The sequence below is a fragment of the Nomascus leucogenys genome, chromosome 19, assembly GCF_006542625.1.
Source record: "Nomascus leucogenys isolate Asia chromosome 19, Asia_NLE_v1, whole genome shotgun sequence".
Classification (NCBI taxonomy): Eukaryota; Metazoa; Chordata; class Mammalia; order Primates; family Hylobatidae; genus Nomascus; species Nomascus leucogenys.
Window position 1 is genome coordinate 27,843,333 of NC_044399.1, and position 25,278 is coordinate 27,868,610.

The window sequence follows — 25,278 nt, forward strand, 5'->3', positions numbered from 1 at the left end:
ATAGTTTGGCCATCAATAAATTGTAACAAAAATTATTTTGTATAAGGTAACATTGGTTCTGAGTAATTCTGATATATAGAACCGCATATTTAGCTCTCTTAACTCCTTTCAAATTCTGAAAGTTAACTGTCAGGCCAAATCTACAGTCTCAACAATGGATGTTTATCTCATGAATGGGGAGTGTCTTGGTGTTTCTGGAGATTCTCCTGAAGGCAATGGATGTTAAGAGAATAACTTAGTGAACTACCTTTAAAGAATCTCTGCTTTGGGGAGCACATGGGCTGTTTTCTATAAACTCTTGCTCCCCCAGGCTCACAGAGAGATCCCCAGGTACCTCTGCTTTCTGTGAAAGCAACTCTTCTTGTCCTTGGGATTTATTTTCTGTCATGCATGATTCCACCACTCTGTTATCTGCAACTCTGATATACAGAGGAGTCACAGAGACCTTGAGCTTTCTGGTTTCCTTTCTGACACACTCAAATAGCAAGCCACTTGAACTACTCAGATAAACAGCAGTTTGGAGTGGTAAATACTTAAACACTCAGAGGAAAACACTGGAATAGTGTGGAAAGTTACTTTTAACCATGAAGACATGTTCTCAGAATCAAAATTTTAGCAGAGACAATTCTGAAAGATCAATTAGTCACACTTCTTCATTTTACAAATAAGAAAACTGAGCTCTAAAGAATTCAAGTAAAATTCTCAAGTTCACAAAGTCTAGTCAATTTGAGTGTTGGGGCACAAACCCTGGGCTCCTGACTCCCACAGTACTAAGGCAATCTACCTCAGAAGAGCTTCATTTAGAAACTAAGCATTATATTCCTCTGAAGAAAAGAATTCTTCCATACCAATTCTTACCATACCCCGGTAAAGAGGTATTTTGATTCAGTTTTCTTCCAAGACACCAGTTCTTCCACATATTAGACATCCATAAGTTTATCAGAGGCCATCTGCCTCCTTAATGATACAAGGCCGCTAACTAGCTTTAATAGAAAGTCAGTAAGTTTGGAGGGTCTTCAGTGAGTTCCTGTTAAGTTTCCAGCACTGTGCTAGACCCTGTAACTACTATCATCTCACACAAACCATTTCTAGTGGCTGCAGTCTGAAAGTCTGTGGTGGGCTAGATTATTGATTTGGACTAGCAGAGCAATAGTTTCTTTTTTTGTTCTCTTCTAACTAACAGAAACCAGGTAAACTGGTTCTATACATGTAGTATGTATAAGAAGAACACTGATACATTTCTATTTATTTTCTTTACTCAAGTGAGTTTCACCAATAAGGAGAGGCAGCATAGTAAAATGGATAGGAGAATGGCCTCTGAAACCAGACTGCTTAGTTCTACCATTTATTGGCTGTAAAACCTAGGAGAACTTACTTAACCTCTCTCGGCCTCAGATTACTTACCTGTGAAATGAAGACAACCTCATTGAGCTGGTAACAGGATTCGATGAATTAATATTTGTAAAAAACTTAAGAGAGCATCTGGCACATAGTAAGTACCATGTGAGTGTTTTAAAAATAAATCAGTAAGATCCTGGTGGTGATTATTGGGCTGCCCCCTGCTTGTGATGAAAGAAGCCTGAATACATATGAGAGCTCAGCACCTTTTCACAAGGAAGCAGGAGAAGCCCTTCGAGGACACAACGAAGCTCAAGTCCAAGCAGTGCAACACTGACGCCAACAGCAAAGAAATGAAGGATGCAAACAGACTGTGCTGGCAAATAACAAGAAGAACCGGGCACAGTCTGAGCAAAATCCGACAGTGATGAATGCAAATCACTCTACGGGCAATTGCTGCGGTCATTACCTAGAGGACAGCCCAACCATACAGCCAGCACGGAAGAGTCATAAATTTATTCCACGAGAAAGGTTTTTCTTCAGTCACGCTTAGGTGACTATCGGGTATGTGGGTTAGATGTAAAGAGTATGACAATCTTTCTCTCAACTCTGAATGAACAGTCCTCACGTGGAAGTCAGGTTTTGCAGATGAGAAAATAAAAGGATATACGACCTAATATAAATATGTCAGAAAACCTTCAGCGCCAATGAAACAGGGAGTTCTTTAAAAAAGGAATACGTACGTTTGGGGGAGGCATGTGGGCTGTCTGAGGCGATCTGTCTCATTCTTGTACCGTGGCAGCTGAGGGCCACCAGTCTGGAGATGATGGCAGTTTTGCCGAATCCAATGTTTCCCACAATCACTACTCCTTGGTTCACGCTGGCATTTGAACTTTGAAGTTGAGCATCTATTTCATGGAAAACCCAATCTCGGCCAACGAACACTGACTCTGTAGTGATGCTGGGCACTTCAAAGAGCAGAGGCTTCAAGGAGATATCTGGAGGCCTATAAGGTGCAAAGCGAACTGAAAGGAACAAAAGAATACAGAACTTAGGTCAAACTGTCAACATTGAGAGAAACAGAGAAAAAAATGCAGCGTGGTTTAGGGACTTGAGTTATCATATGATGGCATCCTAAGCTTATTCAGAAATAATACAACTGTGAATGTTGATTCTATACCGATAAGCAACACAGGTGAGCTAGAGCTAATTTATACTGCAAATTGCAGAACACAAACATTGATAAGACAGTAGCGATTTACTCGATCAGTCCGAAAGTCGGGATGATATTCAAAATTATTACAGGGAAGGGATGGCCCAAGCACCAGCAATCAGTACGGATGCAAGCCTAGTGAAGAAGAAGGGTCCTAAAAGCCTCCTGCTATGCCACGGGATAACCTTTTAATTGTTGGATTGTGGAGAGGTGCAGGAGTGAAGTTCCTGTTGGAAAGGCCAGGCTGTGGCGGGGCATCTAGACAGCTTACCATAGCACCTCTTTACTAATCAGTAAAGAACATATTTCAATATTTCACAACCAATATGGCTATACCAGTACATATCAGTTGAAAATCAGTCCTGAAGAAAGCAATATAGAGAGGCTTGTTGTTTCTTTAAAAACACCAATGAGAATAGTAATTCCTTTAAGTTCATGATAGTATTTTTTAAAATCTAGTAGGTATTATTATTAGGGGAAGCAAGGCCATTAAAAGCTCTGATGGTTTAAAAGATCTTAAACATTCTAAGCAGTCGAGCAGAAAGCAGGCCTTCACTCAGTGTCTCTGTGCCTCTACTGCTTAATATTGATGCCAATTAAAAAAATAATTTTTGGCTTATACATCTATCTTGGGGATAGATCCACAGTTTTTCTCAAGATTTTTTTCTGTGCTTATATAATTATGGGGTGTGCTAAAGGCCAAGAATAAACTATACTGTCAACAGTTTTCTAAAAATGCAGAATTGATGTGCTTTAAAAGAAGATCTACTAATTATATTGATGGTAAAAGGAAGTCCTGCCTGATGGTCCATATCTAGGTTAAACGGCTTCCTAAACTGTTCCCAGAGCAGCTCTAAGATGTATCACTTTATCTGTCTGAAACCAGGTATTTCATTTTTGTTTCTTTAACCTTAGCACAGTGCCTTGATATATACTAGGTGCTCAAAAAATGCTTAAGGAAAGAATTAATTAAAAATAAGGTATTACACTGTAACTCCATTTTTCAAATATTTTGGAGCACAAGAAAGGCCAGGAGTGGGAAAGGGATGGAAAGAGGAGAAAGAGAAATCACAAAGGGGAAAATGAGATAATTTATACGTCATACGTTACTCTAGAACATACTTGAACCACTTACACACCACAAGATGGGATACACAGATGGTGGCTTACTTGAGAAAACACAGACACACGCACACATACATGTGTGCTCTCTCATTTAAAACTGCCTGAAAGCCACTAGAATAACTGAGCATTTAAAAAAGGATAAAATTTCCAAAAGTAGTGCAAATAATTTAAAATATAAAGCCAAATTCTGACAACAGGAACAAAATGCCCCAAGTTTTCATTAACTAAAGCGGGGTTGTGGGGCGTTAGGGGAAGCTGTGGAGATAAAGCTACAGGGTCACTTATAATTCCCTGATTCACATTTCTGTAACAAAATTTGCTCTTGTATTTATTAATAATTTCAACTTTTATTTTAGATTCAAGGGGGCACACGTACAGATTTGTTATCTGGGTATAGTGCATGATGCTGAGGTTTGGGGTACGAATGATTCTGTCCCTCAGGTACTAAGCATAGTACCTAATAGTTTTTTGACCCTTGCCCCCTCTTCTTCCCCATCTAGCAGTCCCCAGTGTCTGTTGTTACCACCTTTTTGTCAATGAGCCATGAGTACTCATTGTTTAGCTCCCACTTATAAGAGAGGACATGTAGAATTTGTTTTTTGTTCTTCCTGTGTTAATTCACTTAGGATAATGGCCTTTAGCTGCATCCATGATGCTGCAAAGGACATGATTCCATTCTTTTTTATGGCTGTATAGTATTCCACGGTGTATATGCACCACATTTTCTTTATCCTATCCACCACTGATGGGCACCTAGGGAGATTCCATATCTTTGTTACTGTCACTAGTGCTTTGATGAACATATGCATACATATGTCTTTTTGGTAGAACAAAAAACTACTTTTAAAATCCATACCTATAATTATTAGAATTTGATGAAAAATTAACTTTAGTTTGCCAAAAGTCCTTTTAAAATCTAGTGTCTTATAGCTAATAGATTCTATTTTACTTAAACATTATTTTACTGATATAATTCACAAACCATAAAATTCACTCTTTTAAAATATACAGTTCAGTGGTTTTTAGTATATTCACTAAGTTCTGCAACCATCACCACTATCTATCCCCGAACACCTTCATCACCCCCAAAGAAATCCTATATCCATTAGCTGTCATTCCCAATCCTCATTCCTCCCAGTCCCTGGCAACCAGTAATCTACCTTGCCTGTGAAGGTCTGACTATTCTGGACATTTCATATAAATAGAATCATAGAGTATGTGGCCTTTTACTTCTGACTTCTTTTACTTGGCTTAATATTATTCATTACTTTATTGCTGAATAATATTCCATTGTATGGATACACCATATTTTGTTTATCAGTTAATAAACATTTGGGCTGCTTCCACTTTTTGGCTGATTAATGCTGCTATGAACATTCATGTACAACTTTTATGTGAACATATGTTTTCAATCCTCTTGGCTATATATCTAGGAGTGAAATGTCTGGTTCATATGGAAACTCTTAGGTTCACTTTTCAGAGAAACTGCCCAACTGTTTTCTCTATTTGGCCTTTACTATATTCTTATTCAATGTATTTTCACTATAGAAAACTTAGGGATCGTAGATAAAATAATAACTGTGTTTCCATTAGCTAGAGAGAAATGCTATTAGTGTGTATTCTGAGTTTTGCCTGTACCATATATACTTATTTTAAAAACAAAAATGGGATCATACTATATATACTGTTTCATCATTTACTTTTTTCACTTAGTAATGTAATGTGAATATTTCTCTACATGATAAAACATAAATCTATATTATCATTTTTAATATGTGTAGACTCTTCCATTATATAACTAAATCATGTTAACCAATATCTTATTGTTGTATGTTTAGATTATTTTGGTTTTCCACTGTTATAATCACAGTTAATAATGAAATAGCCTTCACTATATGCCAGAAACTATTTCTAAGCATGCTAACTGGCACAACAGTCTGATGATAGTTATTACTAATTTCATTTTATAGATAAAACAGAGGCAAAAAGAGATTAAGTTATTTGCCTAAGGTCTTTTACCACTCTGAATCTTATCTACTATGCTCTAGTTCCTCTCACGAAAAGCAGTACTACAAGCAGTGGTACAATACACATCATTGTATATTCACCTTGGCACACCTGCCTTATTTTTCTTGAAACAAAATGCTAGAAGTGAAATTTCTGGGTCAATGGGTTGTGTTTTTGATACACCTTACCAAATTGCTCTCCAGAAAGATTATACTGGTTGCGTGAAAATGACCACATCCCTCTCAGCCTCATCATCATGGGGTAGTATTATTATTCTTTATCTTTGTTAATCTAGTTAAGAATGGCATCTCATTGTGTTTAATGTATATTTTGAGTATGAAAAGTAATTTGTGTGTGTGAAAGGTGATTTTTTAAAAACATGTGTATTGGCTATCTGAGTTCTTTTGTGAATTGCCTGTTCATGGCTTTTACTCACATTTCTATTGGAATGCCTGCGTTTGTCTTACTGAATTTGTGAGAACATTTTTAACCCTGAGGACATTAATCTTTTGCCTTTCATATTTACTTTTTGCAAATAATTTTTTCAGTTCTTTGCCTTTATAAATTTTCTTTCTTCCTTTTATTTTAGAAATAATATTTTTCTTTTGAGATGGAATCCTGCTTTGTCACCCTGGCTGGAGTGCAGTGGCGCAATCTCGGCTCACTGCAATCTCTGCCTCCCAGGTTCAAGTGATTCTCCTGCCTCAGCCTCCTGAGTAGCTAGGACTACAGGCGTGTGCAACGACACCAGGCTAATTTTTGTATTTTTAGTAGAGATGGGGTTTCACCATGTTGGCCAGGCTGGTCTTGAATCCCTGACCTTAAGTGATCCACCCGCCTTGGCCTCCCAAAGTGCTGGGATTACTGTGTGAGCCACCAAACCTGGCCTCTTCCTTCTATTTTCATTTGTAAAAGTTGAAACAGTTTAATGTCACCAAACTTGTCAGTCTTTTTCTTTATGGGTTCTGCCTTTAGTGTTGTTCTTTGAAAGTTCCCTCTTAATCCAAGAGTATAAAAACATTAACTTTTTTTTCTAGTGCTTTTTTGAGTCTGGTATAGAGTAGGGATCTAACTTTTTTTTCCCCCAAAGGGTTAACAAATTTTACCAGTGACAATTTAAATTATCACCAATTTGTAATGCTTACTTTATCTTATTTATATTGGGTTTGTTTTTAAGTTACCTAGTTTGTTCCACTTATCTGTAAGTCTACTACTGCATCAGTGTCACGCTGATTTAGTTGTTATTATGTATTAGTTAATTGTGAGTCTCCCATCATTATTCTTATTTTTTCAATAGATTTTGAAAAATACATAGTTTCAAAAATAATTTCCAGAATTAGTTTGAAATTTACCATAAGAAACCTTTTCAATTTTATTCATTCAGTTCTGACAGTTAATCAGAAAATGCTCCATTTAAGTTTCATTAAATGGATTTCTTGAAATAACCATAAAATATCTTCTTAAACCAAAGACAGGTAATTATTTCATCTTAGCAGATATATATTACACATTTGAAAACCATGATTTAGTTTTAATGTCATATTTTAAAAACCCAGATAATTCACACAACATTTAGAAAGCAAACATTTAAAAATGTTTATCTTTGACATAACCAAATAAATACAAATTAAAGCAAACTATATCTATCATTAGAAAAAAATAGGGTTTTTTGGTATATAATCATATTCAAAACCATCTTTTGAAAAAATATTAGTTTCTTCAGTTACTGGTAGCACTGTAAATGTGTCCAACTTTTAGAGAACTGACATTTTGCAAATGCCAATTTGACCTTAAAATCCTGTTCTGGGAACTTATTCTAAGGAAATGATTCATAAGAAAAGTGCAAACACACACACACTCACACATACATACATACACACACATACACACACTCACATTTTTTGCAGCATGTATGGTGTTAGTAAAGGTGATTTAATAAACTATGGTATATCTACCAAAAATTACATACACATTAAAATAGAAAGCAATATTTTCCAGAATCATGGAAAGGCAGAAGTATTTATGAAATAAAATTTAGTAAAACAATAGAATAAAAAACAATATATATTATGATTACAATTTACAATATATACAGATGGAAGGTAACAATACTCCAAAACAAAAATAGTGAAGGTATGATATGATTAATTATATCTTTATAATTAAAAAAAATTTTTTTTCAATAGGAATATTAGCTATTTTTTAAAAAGCTGCAAAATGAATTGGTTGTTATTTTACCCAAAGACAAAATAAGCAAATATTTTATCACAATCACAAATTATTCTGTCATGCATGGGTGAATATAACTACTGTCAAATCCAACAACTAATTAAACTACATCAATTGAAACAAACAAGCATATATGTCCGGGCTATCTCTCTCCCACTTTTATTGTATATACATTTTTAGAAAATGAAAACAAAGTATATGTAGTTAAAAATTTTAACTATTGTAGCTATTATAGAATGATTTTAAAAATAAAAAAATATATAAATATATAAAATTGGCTATTTCTGCCAGGACAGTCTGAATGTCAGGCTGAGTACCTGGTTTATATTTCCTTTGAGTGACAGGCAGTGATGACTCATTGAAGTGGACCTAATACTAGGGTAGGCTCACTGGAGAGGGAAGACAGACTGGAGATACCCTGAAGACTACTCACTGTAATAGTCCCAGAAAATGTGATGAAGGCCTGAACAAGTGAGACACCAATGAAACTGGAAAGAGTGAAGAAATATGTAGAACCTGTCAAAAAACTAGACGTAGAGGGACAGGGAGGGGAAGAAGCCAAAGATTCTTCTACAGTTTCAAGTCTGAGGGATTATGGAGCTGAAGAGCACCAAAATTAAAATATATGAAGAAATTTACTATGGGATAGAAATAGCTTTCCTGCTTTCTTTCTGTTATGTAAAGGCCTTACCCCACTAAATATGAATTAGAGATATAATTTCCTCAACATCTGGGAGGAAAGGATTAAAACTCTGGATACAGGCCGGGCACCGTGGCTCACCCCTGTAATCCCAGCACTTTGGGAGGCCGAGGCGGGCAGATCACGAGGTCAGGAGATTGAGACCAACCTGGCTGACACGGTGAAACCCCGTCTCTACTAAAAATACAAAAAATTAGCTGGGCATGATGGTGGGCGCCTGTAGTCCCAGCTATTTGGGAGGCTGAGGCAGGAGAATGGTGTGAACCCGGGAGGCAGAGGTTGCAGTGAGCCGAGATCGCGCCACTGCATTCCAGCCTGGGCAACAGAGTGAGACTCCATCTCAAAAATAACAACAACAACGACAACAAAACTCTGGATACATTAGAGTATGCCCAAACTTAACTTTCAACTGCATTAAACAAAATTGTTCACTGAATTAATCTCTATAGAAAATCAAAGAACCACACCAATATTCTTCTGTGATTATGTGACAGTTCTATACTCATACAAGCCCTGAAACTCTGTGTGTGAATTCTATAGAATATAAAAATGCAGCAGAAATCCTCTTTATTTTATTTAAGGCCTTTATTTTATGTAGGCCACTGAAATGAGGAATATGTGTAGGATGAAGGTCTGAATATCTTAGACAAGTTAGCCGATAATTATTTTTAGATTACATCGGGGGAAGGAAACTTACATGAATTGATACAAGCACTTGCTAACATAGGAAAGGGCAGCAGGGTGAGAAGAGTAAGGAGCTCATAAAATAAGAATTAACAAAATAATGGTAGTTTTCTAGAAAAGAAAGCGTCCTTCTTATCGACTACTCCTATTGCTACCCGGACTGAGGCTGGAATGATCAGTGCTGGCACTGGGCCTGTCTGATGATTAAAGGACCATATCACTCCCCTACACAAAACCCTCCAGTGGTTCTTTACTGCATTTAGAATAAAATCAAAACTCCCTCCCATAGTGCTCAAGGCTCTAGATGATTTAGACCCTGGCTACCTACCCCTGCAGGCATCTCACATCACTTCCCCCTCAGTCTATGCCCCAGCTCTTCTGGCCTTCCAGTTTCTTGTTTCAGTGTAAATGCTACTATGTTAGAGGGGCTTCCCCTGATAAGCTTTTAAAGTTGGTTTCCCTGCTCCTCATCATTTTTTTTTTAAGAGACATGGTCTTGTTCTGTTGCACAGGCTGGAGAGGCAATCATAGCTCACTGCAGCCTCAAATTCCTGGGCTCAAGCAATCCTCCTGCCTTAGCCTCCCAAGTAGCTGGGACTACAGGCATGTCCCACCATACGCGACTATTTTTAAAAAACTTTTTGTAGAAATGGGGTCTTGCTATGTTGCTTAGGCTGGTTTTGAACTCCTGGCCTCAAGTGATCTTACCTTAACCTCCCAAAGTGCTGGGATTACATGCGTGAGCCACCATGCCCAGCCCCCATAATTTTCTTTTAGCCAGAGGGCTTATTTGTTTCTCTTGGAGAATTTATCAAAAATTCTAATTATTTTATGTTCTTATCACATATAACAATCTAACAATATTTATTCTTTTGTTTTCTTGTTTATTCCTGTCTTCTTAACTAGAATGCAAGCTCTATGAAGGCAGGAACCATCATTGTATCAGTATATAGTCTGGGGTACATAGTAAAGGCTCAGTAAATATTTGTTGAATGAATGAATATTGAAGAAGGGAATCAAGAGAGTTTTATTAAAATAATTTTTATGTATTAGTAGAGGAGATGAGTGAAGTATTTTGTTATTATATCAGGGTGTCATTATATCACAAACATCCTGAGTATAATTAAAATGAAAGTTCCTGCTATTTAAGAAGTAAACTTAACCAAGCAATCCCAGTCTGTCTTTAAGTCTTACGAAATTTTCCTTAGAAAGATCTCTTCTATCAGTCACCTCTGTTCGTTTCCAACTGCTTCCACCTAGCTCAGGCTTTTGCTACATTTACTCTCCTTGCTTCCTACCTGGTTTCCCTTACTTCCTGCCTCAGTCACTCCGTTTTGGATATTATGCCAGACCAATTCTTTATTACAATGACTGCATTACATCATTCCCTTCTAGCACCTCCGAAGGTGCAGTTTTCTGCTGTATCAAATCTAAGCTAAGCTCCTCCCCAGGTTCTGATGGCTCTCTGCAACATGGCTCAATTTTGTCGTGTCCACGCCTCACAGCCTGCCACCATGTGCTATCTGAGGCAGACAAGGCAGTCTTCACAGAGTACCCTGACAAACTGCTCCAACCCAGTTCCTGTGCCTTAGTGCAGGTTGTCCCTTTGACTTGAAATGCCCCTCTTCTTCCCTTCATACCGTGTCCATATATTACGGTTAAGGTTAATTTTCATCTTCTTCACAGTATCTTCCTTAAACAATCTAGTCCTCATTTATTTTCCTCTTCCCAAACTAAGTTTACTCCATATAATTTAGTGCTTAATGATACGCTGACTTACACTACTTATTAATGTTTTAAATATTGTTTTTCCAACCAGATTGCAAACGCTTAGAGAAAGGATAATGTCTAGCACAGTTTTAAATACAGACTACACGTGAAAGACAGAAGAAAAAAGGGAAATCATAGTGGGTAGGGCCAAGATGGCTGACTAGAAGCAGAGGTGATCAGAGGCTCCCATCGAAAAGAACCATAACACCGTGTGAATCCTGCACCGGCAACCGAGGTACCCAGGTTCCGTCATCAGAACTGACTATGTGGCTGGTGTGACCCGCAGAGAGGAAGGAAGAGCAGTGTGGTATGGCGGCCCACCTGAGAGCCACACGGGGCAGAGGAGTCACCGCCAGCCAAGGTAGGCAGTGAGTGAGTATGCTATCCAGCCTGGGAAAACATGTTTTTTCCACGGAACTGTGTAACCCATGGATCGGAAGATCCTACTCGTGAGCCCACACCAACAGGACCTAGGGTCCCAACCATGGAGCCACACAGATTCTCAACAGCCACTCAGCTAGAATGTGCTTAAGCCTGCCAAGCTCCCAGGGGTAGCCAGGGAGGTGACCAGCACCACAGCTGCAGCTGCCTGCTGTCTAAGCCATCTGAGCTCCTTGGGGAGGGGGCAACGGCGAACAGTAGGACTGATAGCCGCCTAACACACTAAGCTCCCTGGGCAGGGGATGGGCGGCAGCCATCTCTATAGCTCCAGGCTGCGCTTTCTCCTGCTGGAGCAAGGGAGGCTGGATGGCTTGGTCCCAAGAGGTGTCCTCCACAGCTGAACACACTGGCTGTGGCAGACTGCGGACAGAGTGCCTCTTCAGGCCTGACCCATCCCTCCTCATTGGGCGGGGCCTCCCTGCAGGAACTCCAACAACTCCAGCCAGGGACTCGGAGACAGAACTCTAATCTCCCTGGGCCTGAGTCCCTGGGCGGAGGGATGGCCGCAGTCTCCATGGACCAGCAGACTTAGTCTTTGCTCCTGCATAGTTCTGAGGAATCCAGGGAGCCCAGAGAAGGCCCCCTACCCAGCAAAGCACCCCCATCCACCAAGGGACAAAGTGCTTTGTTAATAAACAGGTCCTGCTCCCCGTGCCACCCAACTGGTTGAGAATCTCCAACAGGGGTTGTCAGACACCCTATACAGAAGCGTTCCTACTGGCATCAGGTCAGTGCCCCTCGAGGTCAGAGATCCCAGAGGAAGGAGCAGGCACCCATCTTTGCTGCTCTCCAGCCTCCTCGAGTGACAGCTCCAGGCACAGGAGCAAACCAGATGAATAGGGCCTGAAGTGAACCCCCAGCAAACTGCAGCAGCCCTACAAAAGAGGGACCTGACCATTGCAAGAAAAACAAACAAACAGAAAGCAAGAACAGCATCAACAACAAAATACCCACAAAAACCCCATCCAAGGGTCAGCAGCCTCAAAGATCAATACTAGACAGACTTATGAAGATTAGAAAGAATCAATGATAAACGCTGAAAACTCAAAAGGCCAGAGTGCCTCTTCTCCTCCAAATGATCGTTAACGCCTCTCCTGCAAGGGCGCAGAACTGGATGAAGGATGAGATGGACGAATTGACAGAAGTGGGCTTCAGAAGGTTGGTAATAAACTCCGCTGAGCTAAAGTAGCATGTTCTAACCCAATGCAAAGAAGCTAAGAACCTTGATAAAGGTTATAGGAGCTGCTAACTAGAATAACCAGTTTAGAGAGGAACATAAATGACCTGATGGAGCTGAAAAACACAGCACGAGAATTTCGTGAAGCATACACAAGAATCAATAACTGAATCGACCAAGCAGAAGAAAGGATATCCAGATCATCTTGTTGAAATAAGGCACGCAGACAAGATTAGAGAAAAAAGAATGAAAAGGAATGAAAAAAACCTCCAAGAAATATGGGACTACGTAAAAAGACCGAACCTGTGATTGACTGGAGTACCTGAAAGAGAGGAGGAAAATGGAACCAAGTTGGAAAACACACTTCAGGATATTATCCAGGAGAACCTCCCCAACCTAGCAAAACAGGCCAACATTCAAATTCAAGAAATACAGAGAACCCCAGTAAGATACTCCATGAGATGATCAACCCCAAGACACATAATCATCAGATTCTCCAAGGTTGCAATGAAGGAAGAAATGTTAAGGGCAGCCAGAGAGAAAGGCCAGGTCACCTACAAAGGGAAGCCCATGAGACTAACAGCAGATCTCTCAGCAGAAACCCTACAAGCCAGAAGACAGTGGGGGCCAATATTCAACATTCTTAAAGAATTTTCAACCCAGGATTTCATATCCAGCCAAACTAAGCTTCATAAACAAAGGAGAAATAAAATCTAGATAAGCAAATGCTGAGGGATTTTGTCACCACCAGGCCTGCCTTGCAAGAGCTCCTGAAGGAAGCACTAAATGTGGAAAGGAAAAACCAGTACCAGCCACTGCAAAAACACACCAAAATATAAAGACCAATGACACCATGAAGAAACTGCATCAACTAGTGTGTGAGATAACCAGATAGCATCATGATGATAGGATCAAATTCACACATAACAATATTAACCTTAAATGTAAATGGACTAAATGCCCCAATTAAAACACATAGATGACCGGGCACAGTGGCTCATGCCTATAATCCCAGCACTTTAGGAGGCTGAGGCAGGTGGATCACCTGAGGTCAGGAGTTCGAGACCAGCCTGGCCAACATGGCGAAACTGTCTCTACTAAAAATACAAAAATTAGCCAGGCATGGTGGCGCATGCCTGTAATCCCAGCTACTAGGGGGGCTGAGGCAGGAGGATCCCTTGAAACTGGGAGGTGGAGGTTGCAGTGAGCCGAGATCATGTCATTGCACTCCAGCCTGGGCAACAGAGCAAGACTCCATCTCAAAACAAACAAAAAAAACCCTGACACAGACTGGCAAATTTGATAAAGAGTCATGACCCATTGGTGTGCTGTATTCAGGAGACCCATCTCATATGCAAAGACACACATAGGCTCAAAATAAAGGGATGGAGGAAAATTTACCAAGCAAATGGAAAGAGAAAAAAAAAAAAAGCAGGAGTTGCAATCCTAGTCTTTGACAAAACAGACTTTAAACCAACAAAGATCAAAAAAGACAAAGGGGGCATTACATAATGGTAAAGGGATAAATTCAACAATAAGAGCTATCCTAAATATATATGCACCCAATACAGGAGCATCCAGATTCATAAAACAAGTTCTTAGAGACCTACAAAGAGACTTAGATTCCCACACTGTAATAGTGGGAGACTTTAACACCCCATTGTCAATATTAGACAGACCAATGAGACAGAAAATTAACAAGGATATTCAGGACTTGGAACTCAGCTCTGGATCAAGTGGACGTGACAGACATCTACAGAACTCTCCACCCCAAATCAACAGAATATACATTCTTCTCAGTGCCACATGACACTTATTCTAAAATCAACCACATAATTGGAAGTAAAACCCTCCTCAGCAAATGCAAAATAACTGAAATAATAAAAAAGTTTATCAGACCACAGTGCAATCAAATTAGAATTCAGGATTAAGAAACTCACTCAAAACCAAACAACTACAGGAAATTGAACAACTTGCTCCTGAATGACCCCTGGGTAAATAATGAAATTAAGGCAGAAATCAAGAAGTTCTCTGAAACCAACGAGAACAAAGACACAACTTACCAGAATCTCTGGGACACAGCTAAAGCAGTGTTAAGAGGGAAATTTATAGCACTAAATGCCCACATCAGAAAGCCAGAAAGATCCCAAATTGACACCCTAACATCACAATTAAAAGAGCTAGAGAAGCAAGAGCAAACAAATCCAAAAGCTAGCAGAAGACAAGAAATAACTAAGATCAGAGCAGAACTGAAGAGTATAGAGACAAGAAAAACCCTTGAAACAATCAATGAATCCAGGAGCTGGTTTTTGAAAAAATTAACAAAATAGATAGACTGCTAGCAAGACTAATAAAGAAGAAAAGAGAGAATAATCAAATAGACACAATAAAAAATGATAAAAAGGAGATCACCACTAACCCCATAGAAATACAAACTTCCACCAGAGAATAGTATAAACACCTCTATGCAAATAAACTACAAAATCTAGAAGAAATGGATAAATTTCTGGACACATACATCCTCCCAAGGCTGAACCAGGAAGAAGTTGAATCCCTGAATAGACCAGTAACAAGTTCTGAAATTGAGGTAGTAATTAAGAGTCTACCAACTGAAAAAAGTCCAGGACCAGATGGATTCACAGCCGAATTCTACCAGAGGTACAAAGAGGAACTGGTACCATTCCTTCTCAAACTATTCCAAACAATTGAAAAGGAGGGAATCCTCCCTTACTCATTTTATGAGGCCAGCATCATCCTTATACCAAAACCTGGCAGAGACACAACAAAAAAAGAAAACTTTAGGCCAATACCCCTGATGAACATCGATGCAAAAATCCTCAATAAAATACTGGCAAACCAAATCCAGCAGCACATCAAAAAGCTTACCCACCACAATCAAGTGGGCTTCATCCCTGGGATGCAAGGCTGGTTCAGCATATGCAAATCAATAAACATAATCTATCACATAAACAGAACCAATGACAAAAAACACATGATCATCTCAATAGATGCAGAAAAGGTCTTTGATAAAATTCAACATCCCTTCATGTTAAAATCTCTCAATAAACTAGGTATTGATAGAACATATCTCAAAATAATAAGAGCTATTTATGACAAACCCACAGCTGATACCATACTGAATGGGCAAAAGCTGGAAGCATTCCCTTTGAAAACCAGCACAAGACAAGGATGCCCTCTCTCACTACTCCTATTCAACATAGTATTGGAAGTTTTGGCCAGGGCAATCAGGCAAGAGAAAGAAATAAGCGTATTCACATAGGAAGAGAGGAAGCCAAATTGTCTGTTTGCAGATGACATGATTCTATATTTAGAAAACCCCATCATCTCAGCCCAAAAACTCCTTAAGCTAATAAGCAACTTCAACAAAGTCTCAGGATACAAAATCAATGTGCAAAACCCACAAGCATTCGTATACACCAACATTAGACAAGCAGAGAGCCAAATCATGGATGAACTCCCATTCACAATCACTACAAAGAGAATAAAATACCTAGGAATATAGCTAACAAGGGATGTGGAAGGACCTCTTCAAGGAGAACTACAAACCACTGCTCAAGGAAGTAAGAAAGGACACAAACAAATGGAAAAACATTCATGCTCATGGATAGGAAGAATCAGTATCATGAAAATGGCCATACTGCTCAAAGTAATTTATAGATTCAATGTTATTCCCATCAAACTACCATTGCGATTCTTCACAGAATTGGAAAAAACTACTTTAAAATTCATACGGAACCGAAAAAGAGCCCGTATAGCCAAGACAATCCTAAGCAAAAAGAACAAAGCTGGAGGCATCATGCTACCTGACTTCAAACTATACTACAAGGCTATAGTAACCAAAACAGCATGGTACTGGTACCAAAACATACATATAGACCAATGGAACAGAACAGAGACCTCAGAAATAACACCGCACATCTACAACCATCTGATCTTTGACAAACTTGACAAAAATAAACAATAGGGAAATGACTCCTTATTTAATAAATGGTGCTGGGAAAACTGGCTAGCCATATGCAGAAAACTGAAACTGGACCCCTTCCTTACACCTTATACAAAAATTAACTCAAGATGGATTAAAGACCTAAATGTAAAACCCCAAACCATAAAAACCCCAGAAGAAAATTTAGGCAATACCATTCAGGACATAGGCATGGGCAAAGACTTCATGACAAAAATGCCAAAAATAATTGCCATAAAAGCCAAAATTGACAAGTGGGATCTAAGTAAACTAAAGAGCTTCTGCACAGCAAAAGAAACCATCATCAGAGTGAACAGGCAATCTACAGAATGGGAGAAACTTTTTGCAATCTACCCATCTGACAAAAGTCTAATATCCAGAATCTACAAAGAACTTAAACAAATTTACAAGAAAAAAACAAACAACCCCATCAAAAAGTGGGCAAAGGACATGAACAGACACTTCGCAAAAGAAGACACTTATGCAGCCAACAAGCATACAAAAAAAAAAAGCTTAACATCACTGACCATTACAGAAATGCAAATCAAAACCACAATGAGATACCATCTCATGCCAGTTGGAATGGCAATTATTAAAAAGTCAATAAATAGATGCTGGTGAGGCTGTGGAGAAAAAGGAACGCTTTTACACTGCTGGTGGGAATATAAATTAGTTAAAAAATTGTGGAAGTCAGTGTGGCGATTCGTCAAGGATCTAGAACCAGAAATACCATTTAACCCAGCAATCCCATTACTGGGTATATACCTAAAGGAATAGAAATCATTTTACTATAAAGACACATGCACACATATGTTTATTGCAGCACTATTTATAATAGCAAAGACATGGAACCAACCCAAATGCCCATCGATGATAGACTTGATAAATAAAATGTGGTACATATACACCATGGAATACTATGCACTCATAAAAAAGAATGAGATCATGTCCTTTACAGGGACATAGATGAAGCTGGAAGACATCATCCTCAGTAAACTAACACAGGAACAGAAAACTAAACACCCCATGTTCTCATTCGTAAGTGGGATTTGAACACTGAGAATACAAGGACACTGGGAGGGAAACGACACACACCAGGGCCAGTCGAGGGATGTGGGGGCAAGGGGAGGAAGAGCATTAGGACAAATAACTAATGCATGTGGGGCTTAAACTCTAGATGATGGGTTGATAGGTGCAGCAAACCACCATGGCACACATATACCTACGTAACAAACCTACAAGTTCTGCACTTGTATCCTGGAACTTAAAGTAATATAAAATAAATACACATGCACATGTATGTTTATTGCAGCACTATTCACAATAGCAAAGACTTGGAACCAACCCAAATGTCCAACAACGACAGACTGCATTAAGAAAATGTGGCACATATACACCACGGAATACCATGCAGCCATAAAAAATGATGAGTTCATGTCCTTTGTAGGGACATGGATGAAACTGGATATCATCATTCTCAGTAAACTATCACAAGGACAAAAAACCAAACACCGCATGTCCTCACTCATAGGTGGGAATTGAACAATGAGAACACATGGACACAGGAAGGAGAACATCACACTCCGGGGACTGTTGTGGGGTGAGGGGAGGGGGGAGGGATAGCATTAGGAGATATACCTAATGCTAAATGACGAGTTAATGGGTGTAGCACACCAACATGGCACATGGATACACATGTAACAAACCTGCACACTGTGCACATGTACCCTAAAACTTAAAGTGTAATAATAAAATATAAAAAAAAATTCTTCATGAAAAAAATAAATAAATAAGGAAATCTCATGATTGTAGGTTTTTACATATATTCTTCACGTAAGTTTTTTAAAATCAAGGTGAAATCAATATAAAATTAACCACTTTAAAGTGTACAATTCAATGGCATCTAGTACATTCACAATATTGCACAACCACCACTTCTATCTAGTTCCAAAACATTATTGTTGCTCCAAAATAAAACTCTGTATTGCTAAAGAGTTATTCTCCATTGCTCCCTTCCCACGTCTCTGGCAAACAACAATTTGCTTCCTATGTCTGTGGATTTACTTATTTGGATATCTCACACACGACATGTGACATTTTGTGTCTGTCTTCTCTCACTTAGCATAATTCAAGGTTCATTCATGTTGTAGCTTCTATCAGTACTTCATTCCTTTTGATGGCTGAATAACATACATTGTACATATATACCATGATGCTTATCCATTCATCCACTGATGAATATTTGGATTGTTTCTACCTTTGGCTACTGTGAATAGTGGTGCTGTATATATTCGTGTGTGTGTATTTGAGCATCTGTTTTCAATTCTTTGGGGTAGATACTTAAACATGAAATTACTGGATCATATAGCAATTCTATGTTTTAACTATTTGAGGAACCACTAAACTGTTTTCCACAGTGGCTGTACTATTTTACATTCCCACCAGCAATGTACAAGAGTTCCTATTTTTCCAAATCCTCATTAACACTTGTTAGTTTTTTTATTTTTGTTTTTATTACAGCCATCCTAGTGGGTGTAAAATAGTATCTCACTGTGATTTTAATTTGCATTCCCTAATGACTGATGATGTTGAACATCTTTTCATAAGCTAGACATCTGTCCATCTTCTTTGAAAAATGTCTATTCAAGTCATTTATTCATTTTTAAATTGGGTTGACTTTTTGTTGTTGACTTGTAGGAGTTTTTTTAATATATTCTGGATACTAGACCCTTATCAGATACATGATTTGCAAATATTACCTCCCATTTTGTGGGCTGTCTTTTCATTTTTTTCATAGTGTCCTTTGATGCACAAAATTAATTTTAATGAAGTTCAAAATATCTTATTTTTTGGTTACTGTTGTTCCTCATGCTTTTGGTGTCATAGCTAAGAATCTTTTGCCCAATCTAAGGTCATGAGGATTTTTCCTGTACTCTTTTTCTAAGAGTCTTATAGTTGTAGCTCTTTTCTGTAGGTTAGGTTGTTGATTCATTTTGAGTTGATTTTTCTGTATGGTGTGAGGTAGGGTCCAACTTCATTCTTTTGCAGGTAGATATCCAGTTGTCCCAGTACCATTTGCTGAAGAGACTATTCTTTCCTAGATTTAGCACCCTTGTTGAAAAGCAATTGGCTATAGATGTATGGGGTTTATTTCTGGACTTTCAATTGTATTACATTGGTCTTTATGTGTATTCCTATGCCAGTATCACAGTGTTTTGATTAATACAGCTTTATGATAAGTTTTGAAATTGGGACGTTTGACACTTCCAAGTTTGTTCTTCTTTTTCAATATCATTTTGGCTATTCAGGGCCCCTTGCAAGTCCATGTGAATTTGAGAATTTCCTTTTCCATTCCTGCCCAACAGGCTATTGGAATTTTGCTAGGGATTGTGTTGTATTTGTAGACTCCTTTGGGTAGTACCAATATCTTAACAACATTAAACCTTAATACAGTATATAGAAGAAGCATAACTGCTTTTTGTGAGCTGATATTGTATCCTGCAACTTTGCTGAATTCATGTTATTAGCTCAAGTTTGTTTGTTTGCTTTTTGTAGATTTTTTTTCTGACCCTTTCACTTTCTCTTCTCCTGAGACTCTCAAGTGCACATTTATAAACTTGATGATGTTCCACAGATCTTGTAGGCTCTGTTCATTTTTCCATATTCTTTTTTCTCTTCTTTAGACTGAATAATTCCAACTGTTTATCTTCAAGTTCACTATTTCTTCTGCCTACTCAAATCTGTTGAACTTCTCTGGTGAATTTTAAATTTTATCTATTGTACTTGTCAACTCCAGAATTTCTATTTGTTTCCTTTCTATAATTTCTGTCTCTGTTGATATACTCCATTTGCTCATACATTGTTCTCCTGGTATCCTTTCATCCATGGTTTCCTTTAGCTCTTTCAGCCTATTTAATATAGCTGATTTAAAGTCTTTGCTTGATAAGTCCAATGTCTCAGCTTCCTCAGGGATGGTTTCTGTCAATTTATTTTTTCCAGTGAATAGGCCAAACTTTCCTATTTCTTTGTATGCCTTGTCATTTTTTATCAAAAACTGTGCCTTCTGAATATTATAATGTGGTAACTCTGGATATCAGATTCTGCCTCCTTCACAGGGTTTGCTGTTGTTGCTTATTTTGGCCCTACTGTTGTCCCTTTAGTGACTTTTCCAAACAATTTTTGCAATGACTCTACTCTTTATTGTGTGTAGTCACTGAAATCTCTCTTCTATTATCTCAGTGGTCAGCCAGTGATCTGACAGATTTCATTAAATGTTGAAATTGAGTAACCTCTTTCTTTATTAGGCACTCCTCTTGTAGCTTTAAGTTTTGTTTAGATTCCAGAATTCTGAAAAAGATGATTTTGTCATTTTTTGCCAGCTTAATGGTTGCTTCAGGGCAAGGACTGATTCTTAGAGCTTCTTACTCTGCTTTTCTGTGATGTCATTTGATAGTAGGAAGTAGCTAACCACTCAGGGGGTTTCTTGGGCATCTGAGAGCCCTTGATGGAGAAGTAGACATTCAGACAGATGCACTGAGCTCTAGCCGAGTAGTCTTAGGCAGGAAACAGGAAATGGAAAGATCAGCCGGCTCCATGACTTGGGGAGGTAAAAAATGGGGAGATAAACCTCACCCCAGACTGCCTCAGTTGTGGGCTCTCCTGACAAAAGGAACTATGGGCCCCTCATAAAACTCTTATAGCATTTTTATGGATGAGTCTAATTAGTCTTATAAGGATGTAAGGCCATGTAGTTAGTTTAAGAACTAGACCCAAAACCTAGTTCTCACTCTAAAAGCCAGGCCTTTTCTATTATATTATGTTGTATTTGTTCTAAAGGATTTGATTATTAAATCTGAATGTGGCATGAGTTATCCCACTGATGACCAGAATTGATTAGGCTTATATGACTGGCTAAGCCAGCTTCTTTCCCCTTATCTCTCTTTGTACTTCCCTTTAGGAATTTCATGCTTGGCCAGAGATGACCTTTCCAGAGTGGAGAACTATTCAGAGACTCCGTTGCTTTCTAAATAGACTTACCTCTTCAGGTCCAAGATTACTTTACATGTTGTTTCAAATGAGGCTTTCACGAATATGACTAATGCTAATTTATAACATGGAATAAGTATAGACTCAAAGGCCTCAGTTTCTGAGAAATAGTCTATTAAGATAACTTGTTCTCATGTTGACATAATGCCTCATCATATTTTATTCTACTGAGAAAGCTTTGACATTTAAAAAAGTTATTTTAAAAATTTTCTAAAAACATAATTAATTCACAAAAGCCTCAAGAGAGGAACACAGACAAAATTAGCCCAGTACCATATGGCAAAACAACTGTAGACACCAAGAACAGCCCAGAAATGGATGGTTTCTGTACCTCAAAACCTAGGGCTTTTATCAGATCAATATGATAAAAGAAGGCCCTACTTTCTATGTACTCAACTATAAATTTAGAACATATGAACAAGAAAGCACTGTTGGCCTGCATTACGGAGATGAATGTAATGAATATTCTCTGTGGGGTTCACATGCCTAAATAAATGTTTCTTTAATTTGAATATCTGCTGGTTTCCAAGAGATTTTCTAAGGCAGAAACCACTGAAGTAACTCAGTGACAAGTTATCATCGCAACTATAGCTGAGCTAAGGAAAAAAGATGAACTAATCCATATCATTTAGCAACAGAATGTGACTTTCTTATCCGCAGCACCCAGAAAATGGTACAGCCAAGGCAGCAACAGAGCAGGAAGACCACTCCACCCTTCTAGAAGCATTCCAGTAAAACATACTGATACCTGCAATTTACTTTGAAATGCATAAAAAATGATAGGTGCATAAAGAGATAGGTAGATGAACAGATGTGATACAATAAGACAGTAAAATGTTTATGATAAAATCAAGTTGTTGGGCATATTGAGTGTTGTAAAATTCTTCCATTTTGTATATCTGGAAATTTTTCTAATAAAATGTTTGGGGAAAAACATAAAAAGGAAAAGCATTCTAATAGGGCATATAAATAAGATAAACTTGGGAAAGCAGTTTCTTTTTGTTTTTTTTCGAGACAGGGTCTCATTCTGTTGCCTAGGCTGGATGGAGTGCAGTGGTGTGATCACAGCCCACTGCAGTCTCGACCTCCCAGGCTCAAGCACTCTTCCCATTTCAGCCTCCTGTAGCTGGGACACAGGCACATGCCACCATGCCGGGCTAATGGTTGTATTTCTTTGTAGACACAGGGTTTCACCATTTACCAGGCTGGTCTCGAACTCCTGAACTGAAGCAATCTGCCAGCTTTGGCCTCCCAGAGTGCTGGGATTACAGCCATGAGCCGACACGCCTGGCCTAATAGTTTCTTTAAGGATTTAAGAACTCCTCCAGTCTTTAATCACTGTGTCTATCTCTGCAATGTAAATTAGGCTTATGGGAGACAAATGAATTCTTTCTAGGAAAGTTTCTGTGAGATCATCAATAATTATAATTATATATCTAGGCTTATAAAGAAAATGTAGGGGCTGGGTGCAGTGGCTCATGCCTATCATCCCAGCACTCTAGGAGGCTAAGGTGGGAAGACTGCTTGAGCCCAGGAGTTTAAGATGAGCCTGGATAACGTGGCAAAACCTCATCTCTACAAAAATTACAAAAATTAGCTGGGTGTGGTGGCATGTGGCTGTAGTCCGAATCTGAGGTGGGAGGATAGCTTGAGTCCAAGAGGTTAAGGCTGCAGTGAGCTGTGATTATGGCACTGCACTCTGGGTGGGTGGGTGGGGGCAGCCACGGGGGGGGGGGGGGGGGGGCCTTACCTTTCTTCAAGTAAGGCAAAGTGTAAACCTTTAAAAAACAAAGAAAAACGCATTAAGGCTAACAGATCTGTCCAGTCAAATGCAAATATAAACAGCTGCAGCTAGGGAAAAGAGGGGAAGCGGAAGTGGGGGCTCTAACTGGATCTTGACTAACGCATATTTATTCATGGAAAACAACCATGAATCATTTAAAGAGAAGTCAGTCACAGGACTGGCAGAAGAAAGTGTGTGTAACACAGCCAAAGTCTGGTGCAAATAAAAGCAGAGTTGTATTTCCTCACATTCTTCTATAATGACTATAAAGTCTAGCCTCTAAGTACCTCTGTTCCTTTGAGCAAAAGATAATTTGGGGCTTATTTTGAGGGTTCATTCCATGCATGCTATTCTCTACATAAAACAGGGAAAATACATGTGCTTCATACAAAACCTGGCATCACATTAGCACCAAACGAAAGGTAAAACACGCACTTATTTTTTCTTAATACTTAAGCCATGATAGGAGCTCATTTTTCTACTGGGTTTCTAGAAGGGCTCATTCTTCCATTTACAAGAGTCAAGTCTGTTTATTCTTGGTGCTCAGGAATACGACTAGAGTGGGCAGCTATTCCTATCCCAGGAAATAAGTTTTTGAAGAATGGAAAGCAATTTGAATCAGGTCCTAAAACACAGTCTAAAGATAATGGTCTGAAAAATGTTCACTCTAGATACATTCTGTAAAGAAAATTAGAATAAATAAAGCAGAATCACTTTTTTGGGTGAGCAGGGAAACATATAGCAGGCAGCGTAAAACTGTGGACTTGGAGTCAGGCTGCCTCAGTTTGCATCGTATCTCTGTGCAAGCTTAGGCTAGCTGCTTATGTTAATGATATTTCAGTTTCCTCATGTTTAAAATAGGGTTAATGACACTGTGGAGATAAAATGAGTTAATACATGTGATGATGTGCCTAGGACAGTGTCTGGCTGTTAACTGTGTTAGCTGTTATCACCATCCATATCATCAAGCCAACAGAGACATCCAGTGTAATCATAATCACTCCCTCCCACACCCTCTTATTTGAAACAAAACTAAACAAAAAGGATACCAAAACATATTGGCCCTTTTTGAGCCACCTTCCCTTTGATGCTGCTTCTTCATCTCCATTCTTCCTTTTACCACCCAAAGTTTGGAAAGAACCATGTTTGCAATTTTCACTTTCATAGCAATAATTTATAGCCTGGCTTCCACCCAAAATATTCTGCTCTAATTGTTTTAGTTAAAGTCACTAAAGACTTTCTGTTAAATCAAATTATTTATTTTCAGTCTTTCTGCTTCTCAATCACTTTTTAGTATTTCACACTGTTTACCCATCCCCACTTTTTGAAATAGCCTTCTTTCTTGGGCTTAATGTGACGACACTTTCTTCTAGTTCTTTTCTTGTCTTCTCCTCCCGATATATCTTTAATGATTCCTGCTTTCTGCCCATCTTTAAAATACTGCCAATCCTAGGTTCTATATTTTATTGTTTTTTTCTTATCAATCTCAAAGGAAGAGACTAATGGCTTTCACACAATCTAAGTGGTGATGGTGCCCAAGTTCATTCTATTCTAGACCTCATTCCTGTACAGCATTTCCAACAACTTAGAAGAGTTATCTGCTTGGATATCCAATATAAATCTCAAACTTAAAATGTTTAAAGATAAATTTATCTCACTTACCTTAATCTATTAGTTCTTTTCTATTTGTTACCACAGTTAATGAAATATCACCATCTGTTTGGTCTTCCAAGATAGAAACTTGGGACTTACCCATAATTTCTTCCTCCTTAATCATTACAAC

At 38.5% G+C, this 25,278-nt stretch overlaps 1 protein-coding gene across 6 annotated transcripts in view; it reads right to left on the minus strand.

Moving 5' to 3' along the window:
• TANC2 (tetratricopeptide repeat, ankyrin repeat and coiled-coil containing 2) overlaps window positions 1-25,278 on the minus strand; it is a 484,030-nt gene that overhangs the window by 105,610 nt on the left and 353,142 nt on the right. For all 6 annotated transcript variants that reach the window (XM_030800293.1, XM_012497692.2, XM_030800292.1 and 3 more), the window contains one exon: window positions 2,082-2,363. In XM_030800293.1, the coding sequence (XP_030656153.1) occupies window positions 2,082-2,363 (282 nt within the window). The remainder of the gene's footprint in view (window positions 1-2,081; window positions 2,364-25,278) is intronic.